Source organism: Tenrec ecaudatus, chromosome 13 (assembly GCF_050624435.1).
Source record: "Tenrec ecaudatus isolate mTenEca1 chromosome 13, mTenEca1.hap1, whole genome shotgun sequence".
Classification (NCBI taxonomy): domain Eukaryota; kingdom Metazoa; phylum Chordata; class Mammalia; order Afrosoricida; family Tenrecidae; genus Tenrec; species Tenrec ecaudatus.
Genome location: NC_134542.1, coordinates 19,930,294 through 19,957,311, shown reverse-complemented (window position 1 = coordinate 19,957,311; position 27,018 = coordinate 19,930,294). Strand labels below are relative to the sequence as shown.

At 54.4% G+C, this 27,018-nt stretch overlaps 2 protein-coding genes across 4 annotated transcripts in view; one reads left to right on the top strand and one right to left on the bottom strand.

Moving 5' to 3' along the window:
* Window positions 1–7,406, top strand: part of PLCD4 (phospholipase C delta 4) — a 25,901-nt gene extending 18,495 nt beyond the window's left edge. Inside the window, exons 10-17 of one of the 2 annotated variants that reach the window (XM_075530375.1) lie at window positions 1,169–1,408; window positions 2,672–2,828; window positions 3,111–3,227; window positions 3,670–3,842; window positions 4,363–4,498; window positions 6,522–6,671; window positions 6,754–6,880; window positions 7,054–7,406. In XM_075530375.1, the coding sequence (XP_075386490.1) occupies window positions 1,169–1,408; window positions 2,672–2,828; window positions 3,111–3,227; window positions 3,670–3,842; window positions 4,363–4,498; window positions 6,522–6,671; window positions 6,754–6,860 (1,080 nt within the window). In that variant the 3' untranslated portion in view covers window positions 6,861–6,880; window positions 7,054–7,406. The remainder of the gene's footprint in view (window positions 1–1,168; window positions 1,409–2,671; window positions 2,829–3,110; window positions 3,228–3,669; window positions 3,843–4,362; window positions 4,499–6,521; window positions 6,672–6,753; window positions 6,881–7,053) is intronic. The other variant, XM_075530373.1, reaches the window with a different exon arrangement.
* On the bottom strand, window positions 4,846–27,018 carry ZNF142 (zinc finger protein 142). 2 transcript variants are annotated; one of them, XM_075530371.1, is made up of 10 exons: window positions 26,743–27,018; window positions 26,345–26,496; window positions 24,641–24,967; window positions 18,620–19,219; window positions 17,665–17,820; window positions 15,683–16,504; window positions 14,021–14,198; window positions 10,614–13,473; window positions 9,998–10,103; window positions 4,846–9,114 (listed from the first exon to the last, which is right to left on the bottom strand). In XM_075530371.1, the coding sequence occupies exons 3-10, from the start codon at window positions 24,918–24,920 to the stop codon at window positions 8,645–8,647; spliced, it is 5,472 nt and encodes a 1,823-aa protein (XP_075386486.1). In that variant the 5' UTR covers window positions 24,921–24,967; window positions 26,345–26,496; window positions 26,743–27,018; the 3' UTR covers window positions 4,846–8,644. The 2 variants fall into 2 exon arrangements, with proteins under 2 accessions (XP_075386486.1, XP_075386487.1); XM_075530372.1 differs by lacking the exon at window positions 26,743–27,018 and having other exon boundaries at window positions 26,345–26,733.

The window sequence follows — 27,018 nt, the reverse complement described above, 5'->3', positions numbered from 1 at the left end:
ATAGATAGACAGATGAAACTGCTGTTGATTAGGCATTGAGTTGCTAACAGTAAGTTTAGCAGTTCAAGCCCATCAACCACTCGACAGGAAAAAGATGAGGTTTCCACTCCTGTAAAGATGTAGTTTCAGCAACTCTATATACAGTCACTGCAACTCAGCACTCACGTCTGAGTGGTCACAGCGTGGGTTTATAATATCCCATGACACACTGTGGACATTAATCTGTGTAAGTAGCTCCTCACAGTTAGCTTGTTTATAATTGTTCACTTACACAAACAACTTTGCTCATTTATTACACCTTTGAGGTAGAGTCCCAGAAGCAAACTCGCTGGGTTGAAGAGTTTGCAGACTGATACTTTCGATGGTTACTGCTAAGTTGCCCTCTGAAAATCTACCAAGCAACACTCCAACCATCGTTGTAGGAGAGTGATCAAAAGCAACTCCAGGATGGTAGCTACTTTGACTTGTAGCAATAAACATGAAAAAGTTTTTTAAAGAAAAAAATAGTCCATGTTTATTTTCTTTTAAATTATTTATATTATTTACTTACTTTTATTAGGGCTTCTATTGATGTATAACAAAATTGGGTTGTTAACCAAAAGACTAGTAGTCCAAACTCGCTAGCCAAGCTTCAGGAGGAGGAGGAACTGGGGGGGCTCAGAAGCCCCGTCTATAGAATCACTGAGGTGGCGGCAACTTGATGCCTTTGGGTTTAGGTTACTTTTTCCTTACGGCATCTTCTGCCTTACAGAACTTTCTAAGCTTTATGAGGCCAAGTCTGTAATGTCTCCTCTTATCTATTTTGAATCTTCATGTCATATTTCTAAAGACCTTCATACCATGTTACTTTGAAAGTCTATTTTTCCCTAGTACTTCTATGCTTTATATTTTTGCACATACAAATCGTTGAGGGACTTTATGTGTCAAATGTGAAGTAGGGGTCTTACTTGGTTCTGTAAGGATAGGAATGCTCCGGGTCACGGAACAACAAGGAAATCCCCACTGTGGGTGTCAAGTAGCCAGTTACCTGGGAGGGATTGCGCACCATCACATGGTCCGAGGTCTGAGGTGCCTTTGGGGTGACCTTGTGAAAGCCATGGAATGTGTGTGATCCTCAAGAGGGTCCCAGAGCAGATAAGAAGACAGACCCTTTATTTTCGTTCTTAAGGAGCTTCGAAGGAAGATCCTACTGAAGGGAAAGAAGTCAAGGACACTTGAAGAGGATCTGGAGGAGGAGGAAGAAGAGGAGGAGCCAGAGCTGAGGCTGGAGCTAGAGACTCAGGCTGAGGCTGAGGCTGAGGCTGAGGCTGAGGCTGAGGCTGAGGCTGAGGCTGAGGTTGAGGCCGAACCCGAGACTGAGCCCGAGCCCCAGGAGTTGAGCCCTCGGAGTAAGGACAAAAAGAAGAAGGTGAGCCGGGAGTTTTTTCTCTGGCATTTGGTCAACCTGCACCACCAATGGAGTGTGGGTATATGAAGAGACTACAGGCATGGGAGGTCATGGGCCAAAAGGGGGGCAAAATGTTCTCTCCTCCCAATGAAAAAGGGCTGCAGGACAACAAACAGCGTGACTGTCTAGCGGCATCCGTCGATGTACTGTAGTGGCTTCCCAACTCCCTTAGGCCATGAAATCCTTTGAGATGAAATTTATAGGCAAGTTGAACATACAAAATAGATCCACGCACAGCCATTCTGATTGATGTGCCTATTTGGCCCTCTCCTAGGTCCTGCAAGTACTCCTGAGACACCTTGGTAGAGGGGTGGTGTGGTGTGTGTGTGTGTGTGTGTGTGTGTGTGTGTGTAAAACATTATGGGAGGCCACTGGAGCGATTGCTGGGACCGCATCCAAAGTGAGCTTCATTCAGGAAAGCTTCTTAGACAGGGTGGGTTTTGAGAAGAGGTCAGACATGGCCAGAGATGAACAGGATCAAGACGTTTTGAGGCAGAGGGAGATGTAAGCTCTGAGAAGGCACCTTCTTGTGGGGAAAGGAGGCAGAAGGTGGGGAGGTGCTATTGGTGGACTCTCCAAGATCAGGGTTGTAAGTCTGCATTTTTCTCATGCACGGGCCGGCTCCGCTGATGGGCGTTGGGCTTCTCCTGTTCTCCGCAGGGCCGTGGTGCCTAGCCTGCCATCACATCCGGGAATGGAAATTGGAATGCATGAGGCAAACCCAGAGAGAGTGCTCTGAGACCCTCACGTCCTTCCTAGGGGTGACTTCCAGGACCGCTCTTGTCCGTGGCCCCTTGTATCGACCTGAATCCATGTGCATTTGACCAAGGAGTAGTATTTAAAGAAGGCAGGGAGGATGGTTCCTCTCTGTTGGAACAATAAGACTACATTAAAAACCTGTTACCTAGACTCGAACACAGAACAGACCCTCCAAGCTCAGAGGCTGAAGCTGACCTCAGCAACAGAAGCCGCCTGCTATTCCCCAGTCTGGCCTTCAGGTTGTGGAGTTCCCTCTGTCTCGCCTGTCTGCTTGTGGTCGGTCAGAGGAGAGCCCAGCCTCTTCCAAGGCGGCTTCCTTCACATACCCACCTAGATAAGGCAAGAGGAAGAATTCAGTGGGAACAGGGTTAGGCTGGTAGGAGAAATTTGAGACTTGGCCAATTGCCTGCTTCCCTCTCCAGTTGCTGATGGCCCCTCCCCCTCTCCACTGTTCTCCTTTCCCAGAAATCCAAGCCCCTGCTGTGTCCATCCCTCTCCGCCTTGGTTGTGTACTTGAAGAACGTCCCGTTCCACAGTTTCACCCATTCAAGGGAACACTACCGCTTCTATGAGATCTCATCCTTCTCTGAGACCAAGGCCAAGAACCTCGTCAAGGAGGCTGGTCAGGACCAGAAGCTGGGGGGTGGGGAAGAAACTGGAATGGGGTCAGCGCTGACTTAATGTCAGCAAGTGAATCCAAAGAAAGAGGACAAAGCACTAGGGGAGAAGAGGGAATTAAGAAGTTCCCAGAGCAGCCAGGGGGTGGGGGGAGTGTGTCTCGGGGCTCTAGGGGAAGCAACCCTGATGGCTCACGCAGGAGATGGTGGGAGGGGAGACAAGTGGGTGGGCAGGGCCCTGGGGAGTTGGCCTCTCTTCCACCTCTCTCCCTGCACTGCGTTCACAGGCAATGAGTTTGTGCAGCACAACACCTGGCAGCTAAGTCGAGTGTATCCCAGCGGCATGAGGACAGATTCTTCCAATTACAACCCGCAGGAACTCTGGAATGCAGGCTGCCAGATGGGTGAGGGGGACAGCAGGGGTAGGGAGGAGGCAACAAGAACAGCAGCAGGTGGGAAATGGGCCCCTGGTGACAGTAAGCCCACCCACTACAGTCGAGTCAAATCCAACCCGAGTGACCCCATGGAACAGAGCAGAACTCTCTCAAGGGGTTCCGAGACTACATCTTTACAGAGAAAGCAGCCTCATCTGTCTTTGAGGAGGGTTTGAACTCCTGAACTGGCGGTTAGCAACCCAACACATAACCCACTCACTGCACCACAAGGTTCCTTCTGGAGGCAGCAGGACCAGGGATCCATCCTCAGGAAGGGTGCTGGGCTGGGAAAGATACTGTCTATGGAAGGGTTCCCGGTAGGCACTCTTCTGGCCAACACCCGTGCCCTTCGTTTCTGGAAGGGGGTGCTGGGAGGCTACCAAAGTGGCGGTGCCTTCCTTTCTCCCCTTAGTGGCTATGAATGTGCAGACTGCCGGCCTCGAGATGGACATCTGTGACGGGCTCTTCCGCCAGAATGGTGGCTGTGGCTACGTGCTGAAACCAGACTTCCTGTGTGACACCCAGACTTCCTTCCACCCAGAGAGGCCCATCAGTCCTTTCAAGGCCCAGACACTCTTGGTTCAGGTAGGTTGGAAAGAGAAACTTGGAGGGCAGTGGAGGAAGGGGTGGCCAGGTCTGGCAGGGGGGACAGTTTTTCATGAGAGGGAGGATAGCAGGAACTTCAGAAGCAGACCACCCTAGGTCCAAACCCACTGCCTAGTCACGTAATGTTGGGCAGCTTCCTCAGCCTCCCAAGCTCAGCCTCCTGCCCTGCAAACGGAGGGCAACACTCCTCCCTAGCTCACATGCTGTGGTGAGAATGAGGAGCAAGGATGTACAACAGTGGCTGCGACCCAGGAAATGCTCTCAAAGGGCTGGTCAGCATTACATTTTACACTTGCGGACCTTGTTAACTTGCTACTTGGATCCATTTCAGCTGCAGTTTAAGTTGCAGGTAGAGTACTAGAAGAAACTACATTAGCTTCCGAGGCAACCCCGAGTTATAATAGGACAGGGGTCCCTTCCCTCCCCACCGGGATGCGAGAACTGGAGCAGGGGCTGGGCTCAGCAGGAACCACAGTGAGGCTCCAGGATCTGGTTGCAGGTGATCAGTGGCCAGCAACTCCCCAAAGTGGGCAACGTCAAAGAAGGGTCCATCGTGGACCCGCTGGTGAAAGTGGAGATCTTTGGCGTCCGCCCTGACACAACCCGGCAGGAGACCAGCTATGTGGAGAACAACGGTGAGGGGCGGTGCGGTGCCGGGGAGATGGGGTATTTGCAATATGTGACATATAGGGGGCAAGGGGGCACGTTGGGGGGATGTGAGGGACGTGGCCAGTTTTCCTTCCAGCCTGCCCATTAATAGAGATGTCACCATCCTTGCCATGGGAGGCAGTGTAGAAAGAATGAGGGTGTGGCCATCTCATTTATAAGCTGTGGCGATTGCTGCCGTTTGGTGTCACTGAGTCGGTTCCGACTCCTAGTGACCCTGTGGAGAGCAGAGGGAAACATGGCCCGGTCCTGTGCCTACCATCCTCACAATCGGCCCGATGTCTGAGCCCATCGTTCCAGCCACTGCGTCAATCCACCTGGTGAAGGGCCCTCCACTTTGTCCCTGTCTCTCCACGTTACCAAGCATGACGTCCTTCCCCAGGCACTGCTCTCTCCTGACATGTCTAAAGCACGTGAGATGAAGTCTCCCCCATCCATGTCTCTAAAGAGACATTCTGGCTGTATTTTTCCCAAGACAGACTTGTTTGTTCTTTTGGCAGTCCGTGGTACTCACCGTATGTTTGCCACACCCTAGTTCAGATGCATCCATTTATCTCCAGTCTTCTTTAGCCAATGTCGGGTAACCTTTTTTTTGGTCAGGTAACTTTTAAAAGGATTTATCAAATACTTTTATTGGAGCGCTGACATCTCATCACAATCCAGTCATCCCTTGTGTGAAACACATTTGCGCATATGCTGTCACTATCATTTTCAAAGCATTCTCTTCCCACTTGAGCCCGATATCAGCTTCCCATTTCTTCCCCTGCCCTCCCTTATGAACCCTTGATAAGTTATAGATTATTTTCATATCTTACATTGTCTTCTGTCGCCCCTCACCCACTTTTCCATTATTCGTCCCCTTGGGAGGGGATTCTAGATTGATCCTTGTGATCAATTCCCCTTTTCTCTCCCCCCCACCCTCCCTTAATCCTTCTGGCAGCTCTACTCTCATTGTTGGCCCTCAGTTTATCTATCCTGGATTCCCTGTGTTGCAGGCTCTTATCTGTAGCAGTGTGCATGCTCTGGTCTAATCCAATTTGTAAGGTAGAATTGAGGTCATGATAGTGGGGGGGAAGGAAGCCCAAAGAACTAGAGGTAAGTTGTGTGTTTCATGATACTATCCTGCATTGACTGGCTCATCTCTTCTTCCCTGTGACCCCTCTGTGAGGGGATGCCCAATTGTCTACAGATGAGCTTTTGGTCTCCACTCCATGCCGCCCCCCCCTCCAATTCACAGTGGGTATGATTTTGTTCTGGGTCTTAGATGCCTGATACCTGATCCCATCAACACCTCCTGATCACACGGGCTGGTGTGCTTCTTCCATGTGGGCTTTGCTGCTTCTCAGCTAGATGGCTGCTTGTTTATCTTCAAGACTTTAAGACCCCAGACGCTCTGTCTTTTCTTTCTTTTAAGGTCAAACTCAAACAAAAACGCTCTATCTTTTCATAGCCGGGCATCATCAGCTTTCTTCACCACATTTGCTTATGCACCCATTTTGCCTTCAGTGATTGTGTTAGAAAGGTGAATGCCAGATTATTAGAATAAAGTGTTCTTATGTTGAGGGAGTACTTGAGTCGAGGCCCAATGTCCATCTGCAACCTTAATTCTTAACATAGATATGAGCATAGTTCTAATGTCCAACATTCACATGCAGATGAGGCCACTGAAAAAAACATTCCATGGCATGGGCCAGGCGCACGTTAGTCCTCAGAGTAACCTCCTTGCTTTTCAACACTTTAAAGAGGTCTTGTGCAGCAGACTTTTCCAATACAATGCATCATTTGATTTCGGCTGCTGCTTCCATGAGCATGCACTGACTGTGGATCCAAGCAAGAGGAAATCTTTGACAACTTTAGTCTTTCTGCCCTTTGCCATTGATGCCTTATTGTCCAGTTGTGAGGATTTTGATCTTCTGGGCAAATAGCCTGACCACTCGGAACCTGTATCCTCTCAAGACAATTACTGTCTCGTTCTTCTACCTACTGCCTCAGGTTTTAATCCATACTGGGGGCAGACGTTATGCTTCCGGGTCCTGGTGCCTGAACTTGCCCTGCTACGCTTTGTGGTAGAGGATTACGACTGGAAATCCCGGAACGACTTTGTCGGGCAGTATACCCTGCCTTGGACCTGCATGCAGCAAGGTGAGCCAGCTCTGGGTGGGGTCCCTGGCCACCACCCCAATGCTAGCCACCTTGCGACTGCTGCTCTCCTGTCCCTCTGCAGGTTACCGCCACATACACCTGCTCTCTAGGGATGGCACCAGCCTGCACCCAGCTTCCATCTTTGTGCACATCAGCATGCGGGAAGGGCTAGAGGAGGAAGACGCCTGAGGGGACACTTCCAGTACAAGGTAAGGCACTGGCTGCCGATGGGAGGGAAACGGGGACAGCTGCTCTAAGGGGAAGTGTGGGGGGGGGGCAAGACCATGCTTTGGGTGTACATCATTCCTAGTCTCAACCCCTCCCCCGGGCAAACAGAGGGCGGGCCTGGGTTTACACCTTCTTCCCCCCCTCCTTTTCACAGCCGATGACATCATTCCCACCATCTCTGTACTCAGTGCTGGAGTTCAAATCCTCGTGCAGATCTTGGGCTCATCCTTCCCGTGAACCCTGGCCCCAAGCAGAGTGCCACTAGAAATCCAGGGTGGGGCCTGGGGCAGAGGAGCCCAGAGCTAATATCCCCTTCACTCCCAACCTCCTCAAGGTCCAGAGCCAGGGGACAGAGGAACCAAGGCTCAAGGCTGCCCATGCAGAGGCTGGAGAAGAAGACTGCAGCCTGATGCTCAGGACACCACACAGCCTCCGAGCCCCATGGGATGGCTCGGCCCCAGCCCAGCCTATATAAACAGTGCTTCTCTCCCCAGTTTGGTGTGGGCATGGTCTTATTGGTGGACACAAACGGGAGGTTCAGTGTTGTGGGCATCTGGGTAGACAGGTAGGGGCAGGGAAGGTACAAGAGGTTCCCAGAGCCCCTTACCCCGACCCCTGCATGTGTTATCTAAGATGGGCACAGAAGGCTTCTAAAGCAGGAGACCAAGGGTTTTGTAGTCGGCCCTCCTGCAGCTTGCCAGGAGTCCCGGGTTATGTCTGCTGTCCCAGCCTGATATAAATAGTGCCTTCTTGAATTTTCCCAAGTGCCTCCGCATAGAAGGAGCCCAGATGGCACAGCGGCCAAGTGCTCAGCTAGAAACCAAAACAGTGGCAGTTCAAACCTACCAGCCGCTCCACGGGAGAAAGATGTGGCAGCCTTACTTCCATAAAGATGACAGCATGGAAACCCTATGGGGCGGTCTGTGGGGCCCCATAGGCTCACTTGAGTTGGCAGGGGCGACAGAACGGGTCCTAGAATCTGTCTCCATTACACAGGCCTTGGGAATGATGTAGACCAATCCAGCTCCTAACGTCCAGTGCTGCTGCTGGGCCAGGCTGGGGACTGATGGGGAATGAAGCCGTGGCCTCGGGGATGCTTATGACGGCAGTCGTCCCTGGACAGGCAGACAGAGGGCTCTGAAGGGGTGCAAGGGGCAGGAGCCACAACAGGCCCAAGGGCAGAGAGAAGGCAGGTCTTTCTGGGCCTACTTTAGAACCCACAGCAGGTGAAGATGGAAGGACCCCCAGGGGAGGCAGAGGCCTGAGAGGCGGCAGGGCAGATGACGGCCTGGAAACCTTACGAGAGAAAGTGGGAGGCAGCGGGACGACTATCCCTCGGTTTAACATGCTTTATCAAGCATTCAGCACCACAGCACATGCAAGTAGACACAACTGCTCTGAGGACGCTGCCCGGGGGTGGAAAGCGGTGCTGGAAGAAGGAGCAGGCTAGAGTGGGTAACACCACGCTCCTGCAGTCAGAGCCTTCCGTGGCATGCTGGTGGGGAAATAGGAACTCAGGAGTTAAAAACACACAGCACTGCTGCAAGAATCCAGGTTGTAGTCCATGTCTCTTCTACAGCCATCCATCCCAAAGTACAAGAGCCGGGGCCCCACACAGGCTCCAGCCTCCCTTGTACCCCAAAGCCAGCCCGGCCTTAGGCCCTGGGCTCCGCAGGCCTGCTCTGGGTCCAGTGTGCATGCCTTGGCCCACGCCCTCCTTTCCTACCTGGGAGGTAGGCAGGCGCTCAGCCCTCAGGGCCAGTGGGTGGGGCAGCAGGCGCAGGCGGGCCTGGGTCCTCCAGCTGCACGTCATGCAGGTGCACGGTGGGGGTGGTGGGGTCTTTACCCACGCCCTGGCTGGGGTCAGCCTGGTCAGGGTGGTGCCTGCGCACATGCTTCACCACCTGGAACTTCTGCTTGGCTTTGTAGCTGCAGAGGCGGCAGAAGAAGGGGTGGCGGTCGGTGTGGGTGAGGGCGTGGTGGCGCAGGCCGGCAGCCCAGCGGAAGGCGCGGTGGCACACGTTGCACACGTAGGGCTTGGCCTCGCTGTGCTTGCGGAGGTGGGTGCGCAGCAGAAAGCGCGTCTTGAAGGCCTTGCCGCACTGCTCGCACATGAAGGCCCGCGCCTCGCGGTGCCGCGTCTCCCGGTGCACACGCAGTGCGTCAGCCCGGTTCGTGCAGTACTCACACTCGGGGCACTGGTAGGGCTTCAGTCCTGAGGGCAGGGCAGACACAGGGGTCAGCGGTGGGGGGAGCCCCGTGCCACCACGGAAGGGGAGTGAGCACGGTGCAGAGGCCCACCTGCCCACCATGATCCCGGCAGAGAACACAGACCAGCTAATGGCCGAAATCTGGAATGTTCCAGATCTGTCGGACAAGTCTGTGCGCTGCCCCCAACACACACTCACACATGCACCTAAAAACCCCAACTCACTGCCACTGAGTGGATTCCCCCACTCACGGCAGCTCTATAGGACAGGATAGAACTGCCCGTGTGGGTTTCCAAGGCTGAAACTCTTTGTGAGAGTAGAAAGCCTCATCTTTCTCTTGAGGAGCAGCTGGTGGTTTCAAACTGTTGACCTTGTGGTCAGCAGCCCAACACAGAACCACCATGCCACCAGGCTTCCTAGGCCCCCAACACAGCACCTTCCATGCAGTGGGTGTTTGGAGGATGTGGGGTGACTAACTGGACTGCTGTAAGCAAGGACCACTCACTATGCCAGGCTCCCGAAGGGGAAATGCCAAGCCCCTCTTGGTCCCAGGACACTGAGGGGATTTGGGGACCTGCCGAAAAACAAGTCTTGTTCAAGTCGAGAAAAGGACATGCTTATGAGAGAAGGAGTGGGGGCGAGAAAATTGGCCTCGACAGAGACAGAAGGCCCGGAAAGGTACCGGGTCCCTTCCTCCACGGACAAGGGCCCCAATCACACGTGCACCCCACCAGGCACCTTCCCCGGAGCCACAGTGCATCGGGCCCTCACTTGGCGACCAGCTCCAGCAATTTCCATGTGGGAACCACGGAGCCTGCCCTCCAGCCCTCATGTTCAAGGGGAAATCGACATGGGCACCGGACTGAGGCAGGGCCCCTGCAGACTCACCCGTGTGCTTGGTCATGTGGTACTTGAGCTGATTGACCCACTTGCACTTGTAGCCGCAGTCGGGGCACAGGTACTTGCGCTCCTCTTTGTGGATCCGCATGTGGTACTGGAGGAGGGAGGGGCACAGGGGACACCTGAGCGCATGCCCCGCCCTGGGCACCTGATCCCCCGGCCCACGTGTTCTCCCATCACAGGTCTTCTCACCTGGCCATGCTACACCACCCAGACTTGTGTGCCCTCCTCCTGGATCTGCCCCTACCTATGGAACTTATTAGCCATGGCACCTGTATCGTGGGGCATTGTAGACACATCTCTCGAGTTTGCATTGGGATTAATCACAGAGCGTGGCGTCCAGCAAGGGCTCGATGGTACCTGTGATAAGTACCCAGATAACACCTAACCTACTGCTCCATGCCGTTATCACATGCCAAGTCCCCAGGATGGCATCTCGACAGTGTCACCGCCCTGGGCCCTTGGTCAGCCCTATCACTGCTGACACTTGAGGGAATCAGTGGATTGGAGGAGTTAGGGAACTCACCGCAGAGCTCGTTTGGCAGGGCCAGGCCCCAGGGTCAGCCCTGCTCACTGGCCCTGCTCGCCAGGCCTCAGGCCTTACCTTGAGGCGAGAGGGGTCGGCACAGGCATAGGGACAGAGGTGGCAGCGGTAGGGCTTCTCCCCGGTGTGGACACGGCTGTGCCAGGTGATCTTTTGCCGGTTCTTGGTGCTGTACGCACAGTCTGTACACTTGTAGAGCCGGGTGCCCCCATGCCCTTTGACGTGGTGATCAAGCACCAGCTGGTGGCGGCAGGCAAAGTCGCAGAAAGGACAGCGCAGAGGGCGCTGGCTGGCGTCCCCGTCTGGCGCTGCCTCGTGCTGCTCCAGGTAGTGAGTCACCAGGCCCACCTGCTCGCGGGCCGCGAAGTCACAGAGCTGGCAGCGGTGGCTGAAGTGCCGCTGCCTCCGGTGCTGGTCCAGGGCGGGCCGGCTGGGGAAGGCCTCCCGACAGGCGGCGCACTCGAGCCTGGGGTGCTGCCGGCGCGTGTGTCCCCGCAGGCTGGCGGGGCTGGGGCACAGCAGCCCGCAGCGGGTGCAGCGGAGCGGGTCCTGGGCTGCCTCTGCGGGGGCGCCAGGGGCGGGAGCCGCGGGCTCGGGGTGCCGGCGCAAGGCATGCTGCTTGAGCGCCGTCTCCGAGCTGAACTGGGCCTCGCATTGCGGGCAGGCGAAGGCCGGGGTGCCCTGGTGGCAGCTGTTGACGTGCCGCGTGATGTCATGGCGGAGGTAGCCGCTGTAGTCACACAGCGGGCAGAAATGGGTGGGGGTCTTGTCGTGCACTCTCAGCCGGTGCAGGCGCAGCTTGGAGTTGGTCCCGAACGTCTGGGGGCAGGAGCTGCAGGGGATGCGGCCCACCCCCGTATGCCGGGACTGGTGGGCCTCCAGGCGGTAGCGTCGGGTAGTGGAGAAGTCGCAGAAGGGACACTGGTGTGGCTTCACCCCCTCGTGCTTGAGGCGCCGGTGCTGCTGCAGGCAGCGGCTCTGCTTGCAGGTGAAGCTACAGTCCCCGCACTGCAGCGGGGGCCGGGGGCCACGGGTGGGCCCAGCAGCCAGGGGCCTCCTCTTCTGGTGGCCCCGCAGAGTGGCGGCTGTGACCGGGCAGAGGCCGCAGAGTGGCTCCCCGGGACCCTGAAGTGGGCAGCCGCGCGCCTGGTGAGTCCGCAGTGCGCGTGCCTGCTGGCAGCTGAAGGGGCAGGTGGGGCAGGAGAAGCGAGTGCCCTTCGGCCTTGGGACCACAGCTGTGTCCCCACCACCAGGGCTAGGCTCCGAGAACCCACCGCCCTGGGGAGCAGAGTCCCCGCTGTGCACGGGGGACAGGGCAGGTTTGGCTGGGGTGGCTGCCCTCCTCCCTTCTCCACGTCCCCCCCTGCAGCCTTCGGCCACATGAGAGGTGATGGAGGAGAGCCGGGAGCACAGGAAGGTGCAGGAACTGCAACGGAACTTGCCCTGCTCAAAGCGGAACTTCTCCTGGGGTGTTGAGGGCGAGGGGCTGGCTGCAGGTGGGGTGGGGGAGCCCGAGGGGGTGCCTGGAGGCTCATCGGTTCCACTGGGCTCACCAGGCAGCTCAGAAGGGGTGCTTTTGGGAGCCACTAGGTCCAGTGCTAAAAGCTCAGGCAGGGACTTTGTGTCCTCGGCAGCCTGGGGGCCTTGGGGCTGTGGGCTGACTGGGTCTGCCCTGAGCACACCCTTGTTCTTTCTGAGGACAGGACACTTCTTCAGGAGGTGGGTGCTGAGGCCCCGCTGCTGCTTAAAGTTGGCCCCACACTCGGGGCACCGCAGGGGCTCTCGACGGCCTTGGCAGCCTGCCCTAGCATGCAGATTCAGGGCCTTCTCTCGGCGGCTGATGAAAGGGCAGTGAGGGCAGCGGAAGGCCGGGCCCTCTCCCTGGATGACCACCATCTGCACCCGGCCCTCCAACACCAGGGCCTCGGCCTGCTCTTTGTCTTGCCTCCTCAGGGCCTTGAGGATGGTCTCTGACTCCGGGAACTGAGGCAAGGGGGCAGTCTCAGCAGGGGGACTTGCCTTAAAGGGCCCCACCCAGCTGCTAGGGGGCTGCTCAGAGGAAGAGGGGTTCCGGGGAGGTTCAGGGACTGGCTTGTCCAGAATGGGCTCCTCTTCAGCACTCAGAACAGCAGGTTCGCCACCTTCGAAGCTGGATAGCGCCATCAGAGTGCCGGCAGATGTTTCCAGTTCTAGGGGCCCGGAGGGGTCCATGGGCCTGCCCTCTACTGGGGCCGTCTCAAGGGTCTTCTCCTCCAAGGGCAGTTCGGCCAACGGTTCCAGCTCGACCTGCAGGGCCTCCAGGTGCAGGGTGCAGGCGCTCTCATCCACCTCCGCCGGGCTGGGGCCGCCAAGTAGCTCGCCTTCCTGGGGAAGCTCACTGCAAGCCTGCCGCTCGGCTCTGTCCTCCTCGCTCAGCTCAGACACGGCTTGGCCAGGGCTGGCCTCCACTGCAGTCTCAGGGACAGGGCCCGGCTCCTGGGGCTCAGCGTCTGCCAGGGGTGCAGGGCACTGCCTGGAGCCCTCTGGCTCCTGCTCCTGGATAGCGGGGTGGAGCTGCCAGACCTGGTCCCCGGGCACGTAGCCGTGGGCCTTGCGCTTGTGGAAGAAGAGTGTGGTATTGCTGAAGGTGCGGTAGTCACAGAGCGCGCATCGGAACTCCCGCAGGCGCGTGTGCTTGCAGTTCTCGTGGCTCAGCAGCGCCTGCTTGTGGCGGCTGCGGTAGCTGCAGTAGCGGCAGGGGAAGAGCGGGGCCGGCGCGCCGGGTCGGTGCTGGGAGGCCATGTGCTTCTGCAGCTCGTACTTCCGCTTGCAGGCGAAGGCGCACACCTCACACATCAGGGACTTGCCCTGGTGCCGCAGCTTGTGGCTGCTCAGCTGGTCAGCGCGGTGGCAGCGGTAGGAGCATTGGTTGCACTGGTATCTGCAAGAAGGGGGAGACAGCGGCGGGTGGGGGCAGTCAGAGGACGAAACTGCTCACAAGAGCTCAGAGCCAACAGCAGGCCTTACTCTGGGCCAGGCTCTACCCATCTAACTGAATCGCCGCCCCCACTGAACCCGTCTACAGTGAGGAGTACAACACAGGAGTTAATACGTGATCTAAGGTTACAAAGGAGGTAAGGGGAAGAGGCAGGATCTGAACCCTGGCCTTGGGGCCTGGCTTTTAATTCCACCTCCCCCCCCCCCACGAAGGCTTTAGGGACCATCAACTTCTGTGGAACTGACCTTACCAGTGAACCCCAGGGCAGTTCAGGTCTAGTCTCTGTTTTCTTTTTTTTTAGTCTCTGTTTTCTTAAGATAGTCTGACCGCCTTGGAGAGGGCGCTCGGCCTGGGTTTGGACTCCGAAAACCTGAGTGACACCTTACTCTCTATCTAGGTTTGAAAGCAGTCACACAGACCAGTTGTCCCCACTGAGGGGCGCCGAGCCTGCGGCACGATCAGGGGCTGGGCTGAGGTGAGGGGGGCATACCTGAGGTCCCCTAGGTGTTTTCGCATGTGCACGCTGAGGTAGTGCTTCCACTTGGTGACGTAGCCACACTCGGTGCACATGTAGTCCTTGGCGCTGGAGTGGGTCAGCATGTGCTTGGACAGGTAGCTCACATCCCGGCAGGTGAAGTCACACAGCTCACACTTGTGCGGTTTCTCGCCTTGGGGTAAGGGGAGAGCATGGCTCATACTCGGAGGCCGCGCCCCCAGCCTCAGCAAGCCTGCCCTGGTGCTCAGTATGACCAGGGGTGTCATGTGCTCCCCAGGAGCTGAAAGCATCACAGTTTTCGAGGCTGCTTCACCCCCATCCCCCACTACACACACACACACACACACTCTCTCTCTCTCTCTCTCTCTCTCTCTCTCCCTCTCTCTGCCGGACCACTGCTTGCCTGACTCCCATCCCAAGGAGATTGGGCCTGAAGTAAAGCTGATCTTCCCCAAATCAGCTTCAAGTCCTCATTTGATTTGTCATCTGGCCAGTTATTCCTTCTGAGCCCCTCCATGTTGTCACTACCCGCGCGCCCAGCCCCGTTCTCGGGCTAGCAACATGCACTCGGGCTCTGCGAGGGCGTATGTGGTCTGGGAGCAGGTCATTTGATCTTTGCCCAGCCGGTTTTTTCACCACCACTGGCCTCCCCCACAATGGTGATCCCAAGGACTCGGCAGGGGCGGAGGAAGACTCCCACCCAGAGAAAGGACGCTTGACCCGGGTTCCCTGCAGAAAGAAGGTCCAGGAGTAAACTGCTCAGCGGGGACAGCCCTGGCTCACAGCCCTGGCTCACCCTGAGCTGCCCCAGCTATAGGTTCTCTGATGTCATGCTGGTCCCATGGAGACCATACCTGGGCGGTGCTGTGACCTGTCATCTATCTGAGCTACAACCCACAACTTTGAAAACATGGCCACCAGACAGGACACCCTGGGGAACTCAACCAGCCTTAGCCGGGATCTCACAGGATTGGAGGCTCCAATGAAAACCGAGTTTGTTTGTTTAGGAGGGACTTCAAGAGTAAACAATGAAGACGGGAGGGTGGGAGGGGTGTGAGCACTAGAACTGAAGGTGATTACACACCCCATTTTAAAGATGACGTAATCATGGGGGGGGCAAATGTTCTGAAATTGATTGTGGCAAGGAGTGTACAATTCTTGATATGATTGAACTATTAAATTGTGTAATATGTGGATTAAGTGCCAATAAAACTGTTACAAGAGAAAAACAAACAAAAAACCGAGTTTGGCCAAAAAAATACCCCCAAAACCCTGCAACTTCCAAGTGACTGTAGGTGATCGTCTCTCTTGGCACACCCTGACCTTGCATTGTGGCTGGAGGTCTCCGCCTCGGTGTGGGCATGCCTACTCTAACAGCGGAGGGCGGAACTGGGCTGGGGCCTGAGCGTGCGCACAATGGTTGGGAGAGCGCTCAGGGATCAGACTGCTGGATGCCGCCTCAGCTCGACCACTGGACCATGGAAGTGACAGCCAATTTCAGGCTCATGTGTAAAACCAGAAGCCCAGGGATACTAGGGGAAGCAATAAAGTGGAGGCCAAGGCTTCATGCCAGCCATCCTGTTCAGGGCGGCGACACACACACACACACACCACCACCACCCCCCACCCCCCCCAGCAGGATGCCGGGCACCTCACCCGTGTGCAGCAGCATGTGTCGGATGAGCACCCTCTTGTGGGCGGTGGCAAAGTTGCATTCGGGGCACTGGTGGATCTTCTCGTGCGCGTGCATCTTGCCCACGTGGTCCTGGTAGGCCACCGGGTTGAAGGTGGCGAAGGGGCAGAAGGGGCAGTGCAGCTCTTCGCTGCCAGGGTGGCCCTGCTTCTTGTGCTTGCGGAAGAGGTGCTTGTTGGAGCAGGCGAAGTCACACTGGGGGCAGTGGAAGGCATAGTGGCTTTTGTGGTGGGCCTCCATGGCCTCGGGCGTGGCGAAGAGCAGGGGACACGAGTGGTGGCGGCACTCCACGGCCCGCACGCTGTGGGCCTCCTTCAGGTGCTTGACGAAGGCCTTGCGGTCGGGCGCCGAGTAGCCGCAGCCCTCCTGGAAGCAGCTGAGGGGCGCTGGTTCGGCCGCCGTGGCCGCGTGGCTCTTAAGATGCTCCTTGAGGGCCTGGCTGCGGTGGAACTCCTCGCGGCAGACCGGGCAGGCGTAGGTGTCCGAGTAGAAGTTGGAGATGTCCTCGTGCATGCTGGCCATGTGGCGGTTGAGCGCGTTCCTCTCCACAGCACTGTAGTGGCACAGCGGGCAGCGGTGGGCCTTCTGGCCGCGCTCCCGCAGCAGGTGGGTCTTGAGCTTGCTCTTGCTGGTGAAGAACTTCTGGCAGTTGGGGCACTGGAGGCTGGGGTCTGGGAAGTGCAGGTGCAGGTGCTCCACCAGGTGGGTCCGCTTCTTGAAGCAGCGTTGGCACTCGGGGCACATGTGGGTCTTGAAGAGGGACTCAGCGGCAGGAGCCGCCTCACCTGGGGGAGGGAGCAGAGGACACCGGGCTCACGTGAGCACACAGGATGCAGAGGGGGTTGTGAGGAAGCTCCTTTGATAAGTCAAAACCCACTGCCACCAAGTCCCGGCCAACTCACCGCCCTCCAGACGAGGCCCACTCACAGCGACCCTACAGGACAGCAGAGAACTGCCCCTGTGGCCTTCAGAGACCCTCACTCTTTACAGGAGTGGAACACCTCATCTTTCTCCGGAGAGGCGGCTGGGGGTTTCAAACTGCTGACCTTGTGGTCAGCAGCTCAAGGTCCAACCCACTGCGCCACCAGGATTTCCTTTATTCCACTCATCGTGACCCAAACAAGGGAGAGTAGACCTACTCCCCAGACTGTTCACCTTTGTGGGAGCAGACAGCCTCATTTTCCTCGGGGGAGTGGCTGGTGGGTTTGAACTGCTGGCCAAAAAGTAAGAGGACCGTGATGTTGCCCGAGCCCAGCACAAACCCGATGCCGCCTGTCTCCCTCCACAAAACCTAGTCATTGGGTCGAAAACAAGAACTGTGATGAGGAGGACAAGTGTCCCAGGACACAAAGCCAGTGGCCTTGCCACGGCCTGTGTCATTCGTCTCCCCAGCCCTTCTCAGCCTCCTTACACACACTCCTAAGGACAAGCCTGCTGGAACACGGGGGTCCACAGAAGGAGCAGCAGTGCTGTTTGGGAAGAGAAACAGCCCAGCGGGGAGTACGAAGAGAAGAAGGGGAAGGAGTCTTATTTCTCAACACTGGCCCACTGGGTCCCGGTAACAAGCTGGTAGGAAATGCCATCAGCTCTTTCCTAGTCACCGGACACGGACTATGCTCCAAATGTTCTATGCTGGAAAACTGGGAAGCAAGGATTCAGAACCAATCTGCGTGGCTCCAGGCCAGGCCAGACAGGCCGCCCAATCAGCAAAGCCACTGGCCTCTTTACACAGCAGAGCCCCACTCTGGCACCTTCCACCTTGAGAAACCAGGCCAGGGCGGGCAAATGCTCCTGAGCCTGAGCCTGTGCACTCTCCCACCAGACTCATGAGGATGGAAGGGAGGGAAACAAATCATCCCAGCCAAATCTCAGCCCAGACCCCAGAATCGCAATGCCAGGCTCCCACACCCATTCCTCCCCGCCACCCAATGACACCAGTACATACCTTCCACCTGCGGTGTCCCCTGGCCTCTCCCCGGGGCTGGCTGGGAGCCACGTTCTTCTTCTCCTCCAGCGTCTTCCTCTTCAGCCGACTCCTGCCCAGGCACGGGCACACCTGCTTCCTCCGAAGGTGCTCCCTCCCCCAGGGGCTGTTCGGGGGCTGGAGACACAGAGAATCTGATGAGAGTGGGACAGCTGCTTGCTCTTCCCTCCTCCCCAGGTGGCAAGAGAGGGCCAAGTGCACAGATGTGTTCTCAGACCAGTCGAGGAAAATGGGGTGGGGGGGGTGGGGGAGGCTCAGCTGTCAGCACTGCCCCATGTGAAGGAAACCAAGCCTCAGGTAACAGCCACCTCTGACACCTGGGAGGTGAGAGCCCTGTGCTCACCTGGGGGCCGAGGTAAGAAGGGGTCAATAGCACTTGCCTGGCTCAGTGGAGGTAAACAGACCCCAGTGCCCAAACTACCCTCTGAGAAACCTAACTCAGCAATTCAGGGCCACCAGACCTTGCCCCGCCCAATCCTATTCTTTCTACCCGCCAGCAGGAGCGGCTGCCTCAGCAAGGAAACGCTGGGAGAGCCTCTGCTCCAGCAAAGAGCAGCTTCTTGCCAGCAGAGAGGAAGATGCTTCGTTAATTCACCCAAGCTTCTCTTGGCCTCTCCCTGAATCCCACTTGCTCTAAAAATAAGTTTACAAGCGTTCTACTGGGGGCTGACATTGAACTTTCGCCCCTGGAAAGTTCTGGAAAGGATCAGAAGGGAAAAACTGGTTGAGTGCGGCCAATGTTCACTCATTCTCAGGGACAAGGGCTTCCTCGCACTCTGTCTGTTTGGACCTCAACAGTGTCATCCAGTGACGCTGTCCACTTGAGACACTACTCTGGGTCCCCTTGCATGCGGGCACCGCCCTCTCCTATAAGGTGCATTCCAGGAAGGGGACAGCGGCGCCCTCGGCCTCTAACCTGGCAGCAGCTCCTGGGTTGGCAGGCTTCGAAGGGCAGAAAGTTCTCCCCGTGTCCCTGACCCGTGGCTCCGCTGATGCTGCCGGAAGAGTTTGACATTGGAGCCCACGAAGCTGCAGTGGCTGCAGTGGAAGGGGTAGTGGGCCTGCCGGTGCAGCTCCATGCCCTGCTGGCTCCCGAAGATCAAGGGGCAGCCCCGGAAGGAACAGGGCACAGGGACGGCGCCGTGAGCCTGCTTCAGGTGATGCTGCAGGCCTTGGCGAGCCTCGCAGGAGAACTCACAGCCGGGCTCTGGGCAGGAGAAGGTGGCAGGGGTGCCTCGGTGTGTCTTAAAGTGGCTCTTCAGGGCCTGGGGATGAGCGAACTCCTGGCTGCACACGGGGCATGGCAGGGGGCTGTCTGTTGGGCTCCGGCCCTGCGGAGGGCTGAGGAGGGTGAGGTTACTGGGGGCCAGTGCTAGGGAGCACGGCGAGTTGGACAGGCCCTGCACCGGCTGGATGAGGGTCGCGGGGCACTGGTGCAGGGCCAGCAGAGTTGGGTCTGCAAAACTCTGCCCACAGCGCTCACAGAAGTACACTTCCACCACCTTGACCAGGACACCTGCAAGCAAGGGCCAACAGAGACAGGTACATCAGACACGATAAGCGACCTGCACAAGCTGCGAGATCCTGACATTCGTGGAGTGGCGACAGGTTAGTTCTGCCACCAGGACCGCAAGTCCCAGGTCATGGACCGTCCACCTGGCACCCATCTTAAGAGTCTCAGTAGCTAGAGCACTTCCTGGCACAAAATAGGTGCTTAAATATTTGTTTTGGGGGGGAACAAACATGAACCAAATCCAGACCATGTTAAGAAAAGGCCACAGAATAATCTCTGCCACACAAGTGACAGAGCATCGCTCCCAATTCCAGCAATGACATTGAGGAGCCCGAGAGCAGGACATCAGAGGCCATCCAGAGCTCATTTCACAAGATGAACTGACAAGAAATGAAAAAACACTGGGTCTGGCTATCAACACAACACAAGCCAAACCAAGAAGACCCATTTGCCTCTGTAGACTGGGGAGGAGATTGGTGCCAGTGTTGGCTAGGGGACAGGGAGTTAGGCACAAGCCTAGCTACTGGTGGGCTGTAAACTGGTATGACTTTTCTGCAGGGCAATCTCTTCCAAGAATTGAAATGTGGAATTCCACTTTGAGGAATTTATCCTCTAGGAAAACGTTCACAAGCACCCAGGTAGCTCATTAGATCAGAGAACTAAAAAGACAGCTGAGTAAGTTGAGATACATGCATACAACCAAAGGGTGAGGACCTGGACCCAGGAGAAATGGAGAGTTCTATTATTTTTTGGGGGGGGAGGGGCAGGATAATATATACACACACACATACACCCAAAGTTAAAATTTAAAAACATGTTATTGTTTACAAAGCAGAACACAACAGTAGAATCTTTATTAAAACCTGTATGTCTCAAGTGGAAGGCAAATGTTTTGAGAATGATGGTAGCAACAAATGTACATATGCGCTTGACACAATGGATGTATGTATGGATAGTGATAAGAATTGTATGAGCCCCCAATAAAATGATTAAAAAACAAACAAAAAACCTGTATGTCTTTATTAACAGAAGACAGACAGGAAGATGCACCAAATCGCTCACAATGACTGATCCACGAGTAACAGGATTAATGATGGTATGTTTCTCTTTTCTAACCTTTCTACATTACTTCTTTTTAAATGATGACTGTGAATTCCATATACAATAAAGCTGTAAAGACATTAAAAAGACCAAAGCAAAAGAGACAGACAGGGAGGGACCTGACTGTATCAGGAACCACCAGCAAGTGTGCAGGGTGCTGAAAAGGAGGATCTTTCAAAAAGCATGTACTGCGAGGGCCCAAGTCCAAGGCCTGGCTGCAGGAGGCATGCCGTGAAGAACCATACCACGACGTGCCCGGGCATCTCGGCACGGCCCAGGCAGGCCAGTCTCCAGCTCTGGGCTCTGGACTACAGAGAGAATGCAATCAGCAAGGGGCCTAGAAGGAGACTTCCAGAAAGAGCAGAAAGCCTGAAGGAGGCAGCACTAAGCACTATTATTAACTGAGCATCCAGGGCATGCCAGATGCTATAAGATCAAGTAATAAAGCCACACCGCATCAAGTCTATTCTGACTCCCGAAGACCATCTAGGACAAGGTAGAGCTGCACCTGGGGGTTGCCAAGGAGTAAAAAAGCTTCATCTTCCTCTCCTTGGAGCAGATGGTGGTTTTCCAAAAAACAAAACAAAACAAAAAAAAAACCCCAAACCAATCTCAATGCCACTGAGTTGATGCCAATTCACAGGGACCCTACAGGGCAGGGTAGAACCGCCCCTGTGAGTTTCTGAGACCGTAAGTCTTTACAGGCATCGAAAGCCCTGTCTTTCTCCCAAGATCAAGTCAGAGAAGGGTAATTCAGGAATGAGTCGGATTAGGAAGGAAACAACTCAAGGCGTTTCTTTCTTTTTTTGAGACGTTTTCCCAATTCTATTTATTTATTTATTTTAAAAGTCATTTTATTGGGGGTGTGTACAATTCTTATCACAATCCATACATATATCCATTTTGTCAAGAACATACGTACATTTGTTGCCATCATCATTCTCAAAACATTTGCCTTCTACTTAAGCCCTTAATATCTGCTGCTCATTTTCCCCCCCTCCCCACTCCCCCTCCCTCAAGAACCCTTCATCATTCATATATTATTATTATTTTGTCATATATTACACTGTCTGACATCTCCCCCACCCTTTTCTCTGCTGTCCCTCCCCCAGGAAGGAGGCTATACATAGATTCCTGTAATCAGTTCCCCCTTTCTACCCTACATTCTCTCCACCCTCCAGGCATCGCCACTCTCACTACTGGTCCTGGAGGAGTCATCTGTCCTGGATTCCCTGTGTTTCTAGTTGCTATCTGTACCAATGTACATCCTCTGGTCTAGCCAGATTTGTAAGGTACAAGGAGTTTCTTGAGCAACATGCAAGACCCCGGCACAGGCCAGGGAAATACCCTCCTACGGTCTGTCCTCCCAACAGCCTGAGGAGACCGAGGGACCTGGGATTCTGGTAGAAAAAGGCCATCATGCTTGTTAATGGTGGAGCCCGGATTCGACACTCAGCCCTGCTTTTCTTATTTTTCTTTTATTTTTTCTGCTTTTCATTTTACTCTTTGTTGCTATTTGTTGTTAAGACAACATGTAATTATCGCAGCAAACTCAAATGATACAGAAACAGAGAAAGCAAGAGCAGGGCCCGCCTCTCCGCACCACACAATTTGGTCAGCAGCCTTCTGTGCAAATGGCGGTTCCACACATATGTGAACATAGAATTTTTGTTAACATAGAATTCTGTCCACACAAATAAATGGGGTAGGGGGCAAAGTGAAATCTTATTGCCCTGGTTCTGCTGTTTGCTCCCCTCCCTCACTTGCTCTGTATTAAAGAATATTTTTACATGTAAGCATAGTTAGATCTTGCTCATCTTTGCTGTTGTTTGGGAGGGAGGGGGTTGGCCCAGTTTATGGTTATTTCAGAGCATGGATAAATCATAACAACATTTTACCCATAGTCATGAACACCTGGGTGGTTTCCAGTCATTGCAAACAAGCTGCTGAACTCACCCATGTCCTTGGACAGATGGGTGAGCCTCTCCATAGGCCAGATTGAAAGACGTGTGATGACCAGGTGAAAGGACCTGTCTATGTTTCTAACTCACAGTGACACTATAGGACATGGCCTTTGGGTTCCACAAGACTGTTTGGTAATTAGCTAAATTGGCCTTCCAAAGATTATATTAAACTACACTTTCCAACAGCATTATAAGATTGGGTCTGTTTCTCCCCATTCTCATCACCAAACTTTAAAAACACATTTCCTTTTTCTCAAAGTTGATAGGCAAACAGGCATCGCCTAGTTTTCTTAATGATCATGTATTTGTGTGCTGAGATGATGCAACCTTTCAGAGGGTCACTGAGCATTCCACGTAAAGAACTGCGTGTGGTAGGAAAAAGGGGAAAGGCAGATGGATAAAAAGTAGGGGGTGTGAACAGGACAAGGCATCGGGAGGCTTGATACATTGTATAAGTTGTTGAATACCAAAATGATGATTTTAGATGTTACTCTCCCTCCCCCACCTAATTCACAACGAGTTCGCAGGGGGGAGAATTGCATGCAAATACGCCCCTAGCCCCTGCCCCGCCTTTACTTTATAATTTTTCCTTTTAAAATTCTTTCCCTTACTCTGCAGCCTTCAATCTCAAGAACATGAACACTTTCTTGTGTATTGTAAACATTTGCTTCGGGCTCTTGATTTATATTTTTTAGGATATCTTTCACCACATGCAGGAATTTGGCTAAGATGTCCCGGAATTCTTTGCCACCAGATTACCACCGCAGAGGGGTGGTGAAGAGCTGGCAGGTATAAACAAAAACCCACACACCAAGTAGTTCCCTAAGAAGTAAGAGGCTACAGAAGGGCCACAAGGAAAGGGGGGGGGTGGAGGGAGACTCCGCATAGGGCAAGATATGACAAAATAACAATCTATAAATTATCAAGGGCTCATGAGGGAGAGGGGAGCGGGAGGGAGGGGGAAAAAAAGAGGACCTGATGCAAAGGGCTTAAGTGGAGAGCAAATGCTTTGAAAATGATTAGGGCAAAGAATGTAGGGATGTGCTTTATACAACTGATGTAGGTATATGTATGGATTGTGATAAGAGTTATATGAGCCCCTAATAAAATGTAAAAAAAGAAAATGATTAGGGCAAAGAATGTACAGATGTGCTTTATACAATTGATGTATGTCTATGTATGGATTGTGATAAGAGTTGTAGGAGCCCCAAATAAAATGTTTAAAAAAAAGAAGAAGGGCCACAAGGAAGAGACAAGCCAGTCAGGGTGCACTATAGGAATAATGAAACATACAAATTTCCTTTAGTTCTTTAATGCCCCCCCACCCCCACCTATCATGACCCCAAGTCTTAGAAATCTGGCTAGACCAGAGCACGTACACTGGTATGACACAGGGAATCCAGGGCAGATAAACCCTTCAGGACCAATAATGAGAGTAACAATTCCAGGAGGGGAAGCGGAAGATAGGGGGAGAAAAGGGGGCACCAATCACAATGATCTACATATAACCCCTTCCCAGGGGGATGGACAACAGAAAAGTGGGTGAAGGGAGACAGCGGTCAGTGTAAGACATGAAAAAAATAACAATTTATCAATTTTCAAGGGTTCATGGGGGAGGAAGGGTAGAGGAGAGGGGAAATAGCTGATACCAAGGGTTCAAGTAGAAAGAAAATGTTTTGAAAATGATGACAGTAATATATGCACAAATGTGCTTGACACAATGGATGGACGTATGGATTGTGATAAGAGCTGTAAGAGCCCTCAATAAAGTGATTTTTTAAAATAAATAAATACACACCAAGGAAGAAGAAGATAGAAGAAGAAGAAGAAGAAAGAGGCTGTCGCCCTAAACAGAAATGCTCGCGTGCCAGGCTGTACAGAGTGCTCAGGTGAGCTCAGCATGCTTTGTACAAGGAATCAAGGCAGGGACCTGTGTATCTAGTCACCTCTGGGATACCCTGCCAAGCACGGGTGGTCACAGAACCTGGGCCTTCTGTTTCATCTTTTGCTGTAGTTCCTGGGTGTGAGGGTGAGGATGGGAGAAATGGTCCTAGAGGACTGGAATAATAAGCAGCAGCTAGGATTGGCTAGAGAGGTCAGAAAGGTCATTTCCCCTCTGGCCTACCGCCTAGCAGATGGGAGGCCCTGAACAGACTCTGCCAGGAGCATGGGACAAGGTTGGGCATCACCTTGCCAGCCTTCCGTCATCATTCACCAACTGCACCCCCAGTGACCACATCAGAGTATAAAAATAGGCTGCTGCCCTGTGAGCTCAAGTTTATACAGAAAAGATCAAAAGTGACGTAGGCCAAGCCTTGGGGCTGCTTGACCCCCTGTCCTCCAGCAATGGGATTGGTACCTGGAGTGTCTCCGGGAGCCCCTGGGGACAGATTTCCAGTTACTGCTTCCACAATGATCTCCATGTCTCCTGTGCCCTCTCCAGATGTCGTAGCCTCTACCAGCAAGCAGGCGGGGTCCGTAGGCAGAGGGGCGGGGCTCTCCGAGGGGCAGCCGCTCTGCCCAGGCTCCAGGAGGTCACGGGGAGAGAGAGACTGGGGGATCAGCAACAGTTCAGAGCACAGTCCAGCCATCGCCCCAGGGCTGTTCGCTGGCTGTGAGCCCAACACAGGGTCTGTCATCACCACGGCTTTCACGGCTGTGCTTTCTCAGGTGCTGAGAAGCCAAGCTGAAGGAAAACAAAAGCAAATCAGGTAGCAGTCTCACTTAAAAAAATCATTTTATTAGGGGCGCATACAACTCTTATCATAATCCATACACACATCAATTGTGAAAAGCACATTTGTACATTCATTGCCCTCATCATTCTCAAAACATTTGCTCTCCACTTAGGCCCCTGGCATCAGCTCATTTCCCGCCTCCCTCCCTGCTCCCCCTCCCTCATGAACCCTTGACAATTTATAAATTATTATTTTGTCATATCTTGCACTGTCCGATGTCTCCCCCCACCCACCCTTCTACTGTCCGTCCCCCAGGGAGGAGGCTACATGTAGATCCTGCAACCGGTTCCCCCTTTCCACCCCAGCAGTCTCACTCGCTGACAATCGGCATGTGCACACAGCCCAGTGTCTGTTGTCTTTGGCAGTGGTTCACCTGAGGAGAGCTGCCTCTCGTGACTACCCAGAGAAGTGAAGAGACCACAACCATGGTGTCAGCAGAGAGCCAACCCGTCCTGCCCAAGACACTAGAGAGAACGGGTTATGTTCTCGCTCTGCTCCAGCTTAGCCAAGTAACCTGGAGTAAAGGATGGTGCAATCTGGGTCTCAGTTCTCTCATCTGCAACAAAACTGGCCAGAGGATCCCCAAAATATCTTTCCCTCTCACAGCTCTGTCCCATAGCTCGACGGCCCTGGATGACCCAGAATTCACCGCATAACCCACTATGCCAACATATCTTGATCCACCACAAACTCCCTGCATCGAATTGATTCTGAGACTAAAAGTGACCCTATAGGACGGGTAGAATGGACCATGCGGGTTTCTGAAACTGTAACTCTTTACAGAAATTGAAAGTTTCATCTTTCTACCCATATCCAGATAGACAGGCTAAAGTGAGTTTACACAGGATTCTTTGTAACTAGAGAGGCAGTAATCCCTTCATGAACTTGCAATCCGGAAGGTCAGTCAGGACCCAGGGCTAGGGAAAGTGAGAAGGAGCATGCCTGAAGAAGAAACCAAGCCTGGTTTGCTAGAACCCAGTGCCCTGCAGCTGGAGGTCATCTCGGCTCACTGGTTCTGATTCATTATCTCTGCAGGGGTGGGGAGTGGGAGAGAGTTTGGTTTGGTGGGTAAAGCGTCTGGTTTGGTCTCAGAGGGGAGCCAAAGAAAATGTGATAGAGAACCTTCAACGGCTAGGGGATGAGGGGAGGAGTGAGACAGGTGGACAGAGAACAGATAAGCTTATCATCATGTAGGGGCAATGAGGAAGAGAAAGAAAGGACAATAAAGCCTGGAAAAAAGAAAGACACTCCCCCTCTCAGCCCCCCTCCTCCAGCCTGGGGATGAAGGCACCTGGGTTCCCACCTGCCACCAGGCTCTGACTTACCATGCAGTTTGGGGCAGCTAGGATAACCTTTCGTCTCTGGGCCTCAGTTTTCCCATCTGCAAAGTGGAAACGATGACAGCGTCCACATTCTCGGGAGAGCGCGGGGGTCACCAGAGTCGACGAATCGGAAAGGCGTTTTGTAACCTGCAAGGCTTGGGATGGAGCATCATCGCGATTACGGTCTTGAGGGGACAGCGGGTACCCGGGAGTGGTCCAGAGCTGTGACACCACTAAGGCGAGGGGCAACCGCTCCTTGGCGTGGTCCCTTTAGCACCACCTCCCGGGGTTCCCCGCACCCAGACCTCCTCTTCATCCTCGCCCTCCAAAATCGTTTGCCTCGGGTGGACAGGATCCACCTGCACCGGCTTGCAGTTCCCACCCGGCAGGCGTTTACTCACCTCCCGGCCCAGGGCCGGCAGGAGCCGCATCTCTATGGTCGAACAGCGGCTGGAGAGGCCCGCCGGGGTTCTTTGTGCGACCGCCTCCGGCCCAGCCGCCTCTAGGACAGCGGAGCGGGCGCAAGCTGGCCACTCTGTTCTCAGCCGCTGGCGAGGTACTCTATGGTCTTTTACCATCGTTTCCCGGCTCCGCACCCCGCCTCCCGCGCCGGCCGAGGCGCCCGAGTACCATCGAGAGTTGTGGGGCAGAGTGGCAAGGAAGGCCTCTCGGTGGGC

What these genes read in the sequence shown, in the direction of transcription:
- ZNF142 (XM_075530371.1), bottom strand. Translation starts at nt 24,920, where the DNA reads ATGACAGACCCTGTGTTGGGCTCACAGCCAGCGAACAGCCCTGGGGCG. An exon ending in GGGGACACCGCAGGTGGAAG is followed by an intron (nt 16,505 to 17,664) that starts GTATGTACTGGT and finishes TCCCTCCCCCAG; the next exon opens with GTGAGGCGGCTCCTGCCGCT. An exon ending in CCGACCCCTCTCGCCTCAAG is followed by an intron (nt 10,104 to 10,613) that starts GTAAGGCCTGAG and finishes TCCCTCCTCCAG; the next exon opens with TACCACATGCGGATCCACAA.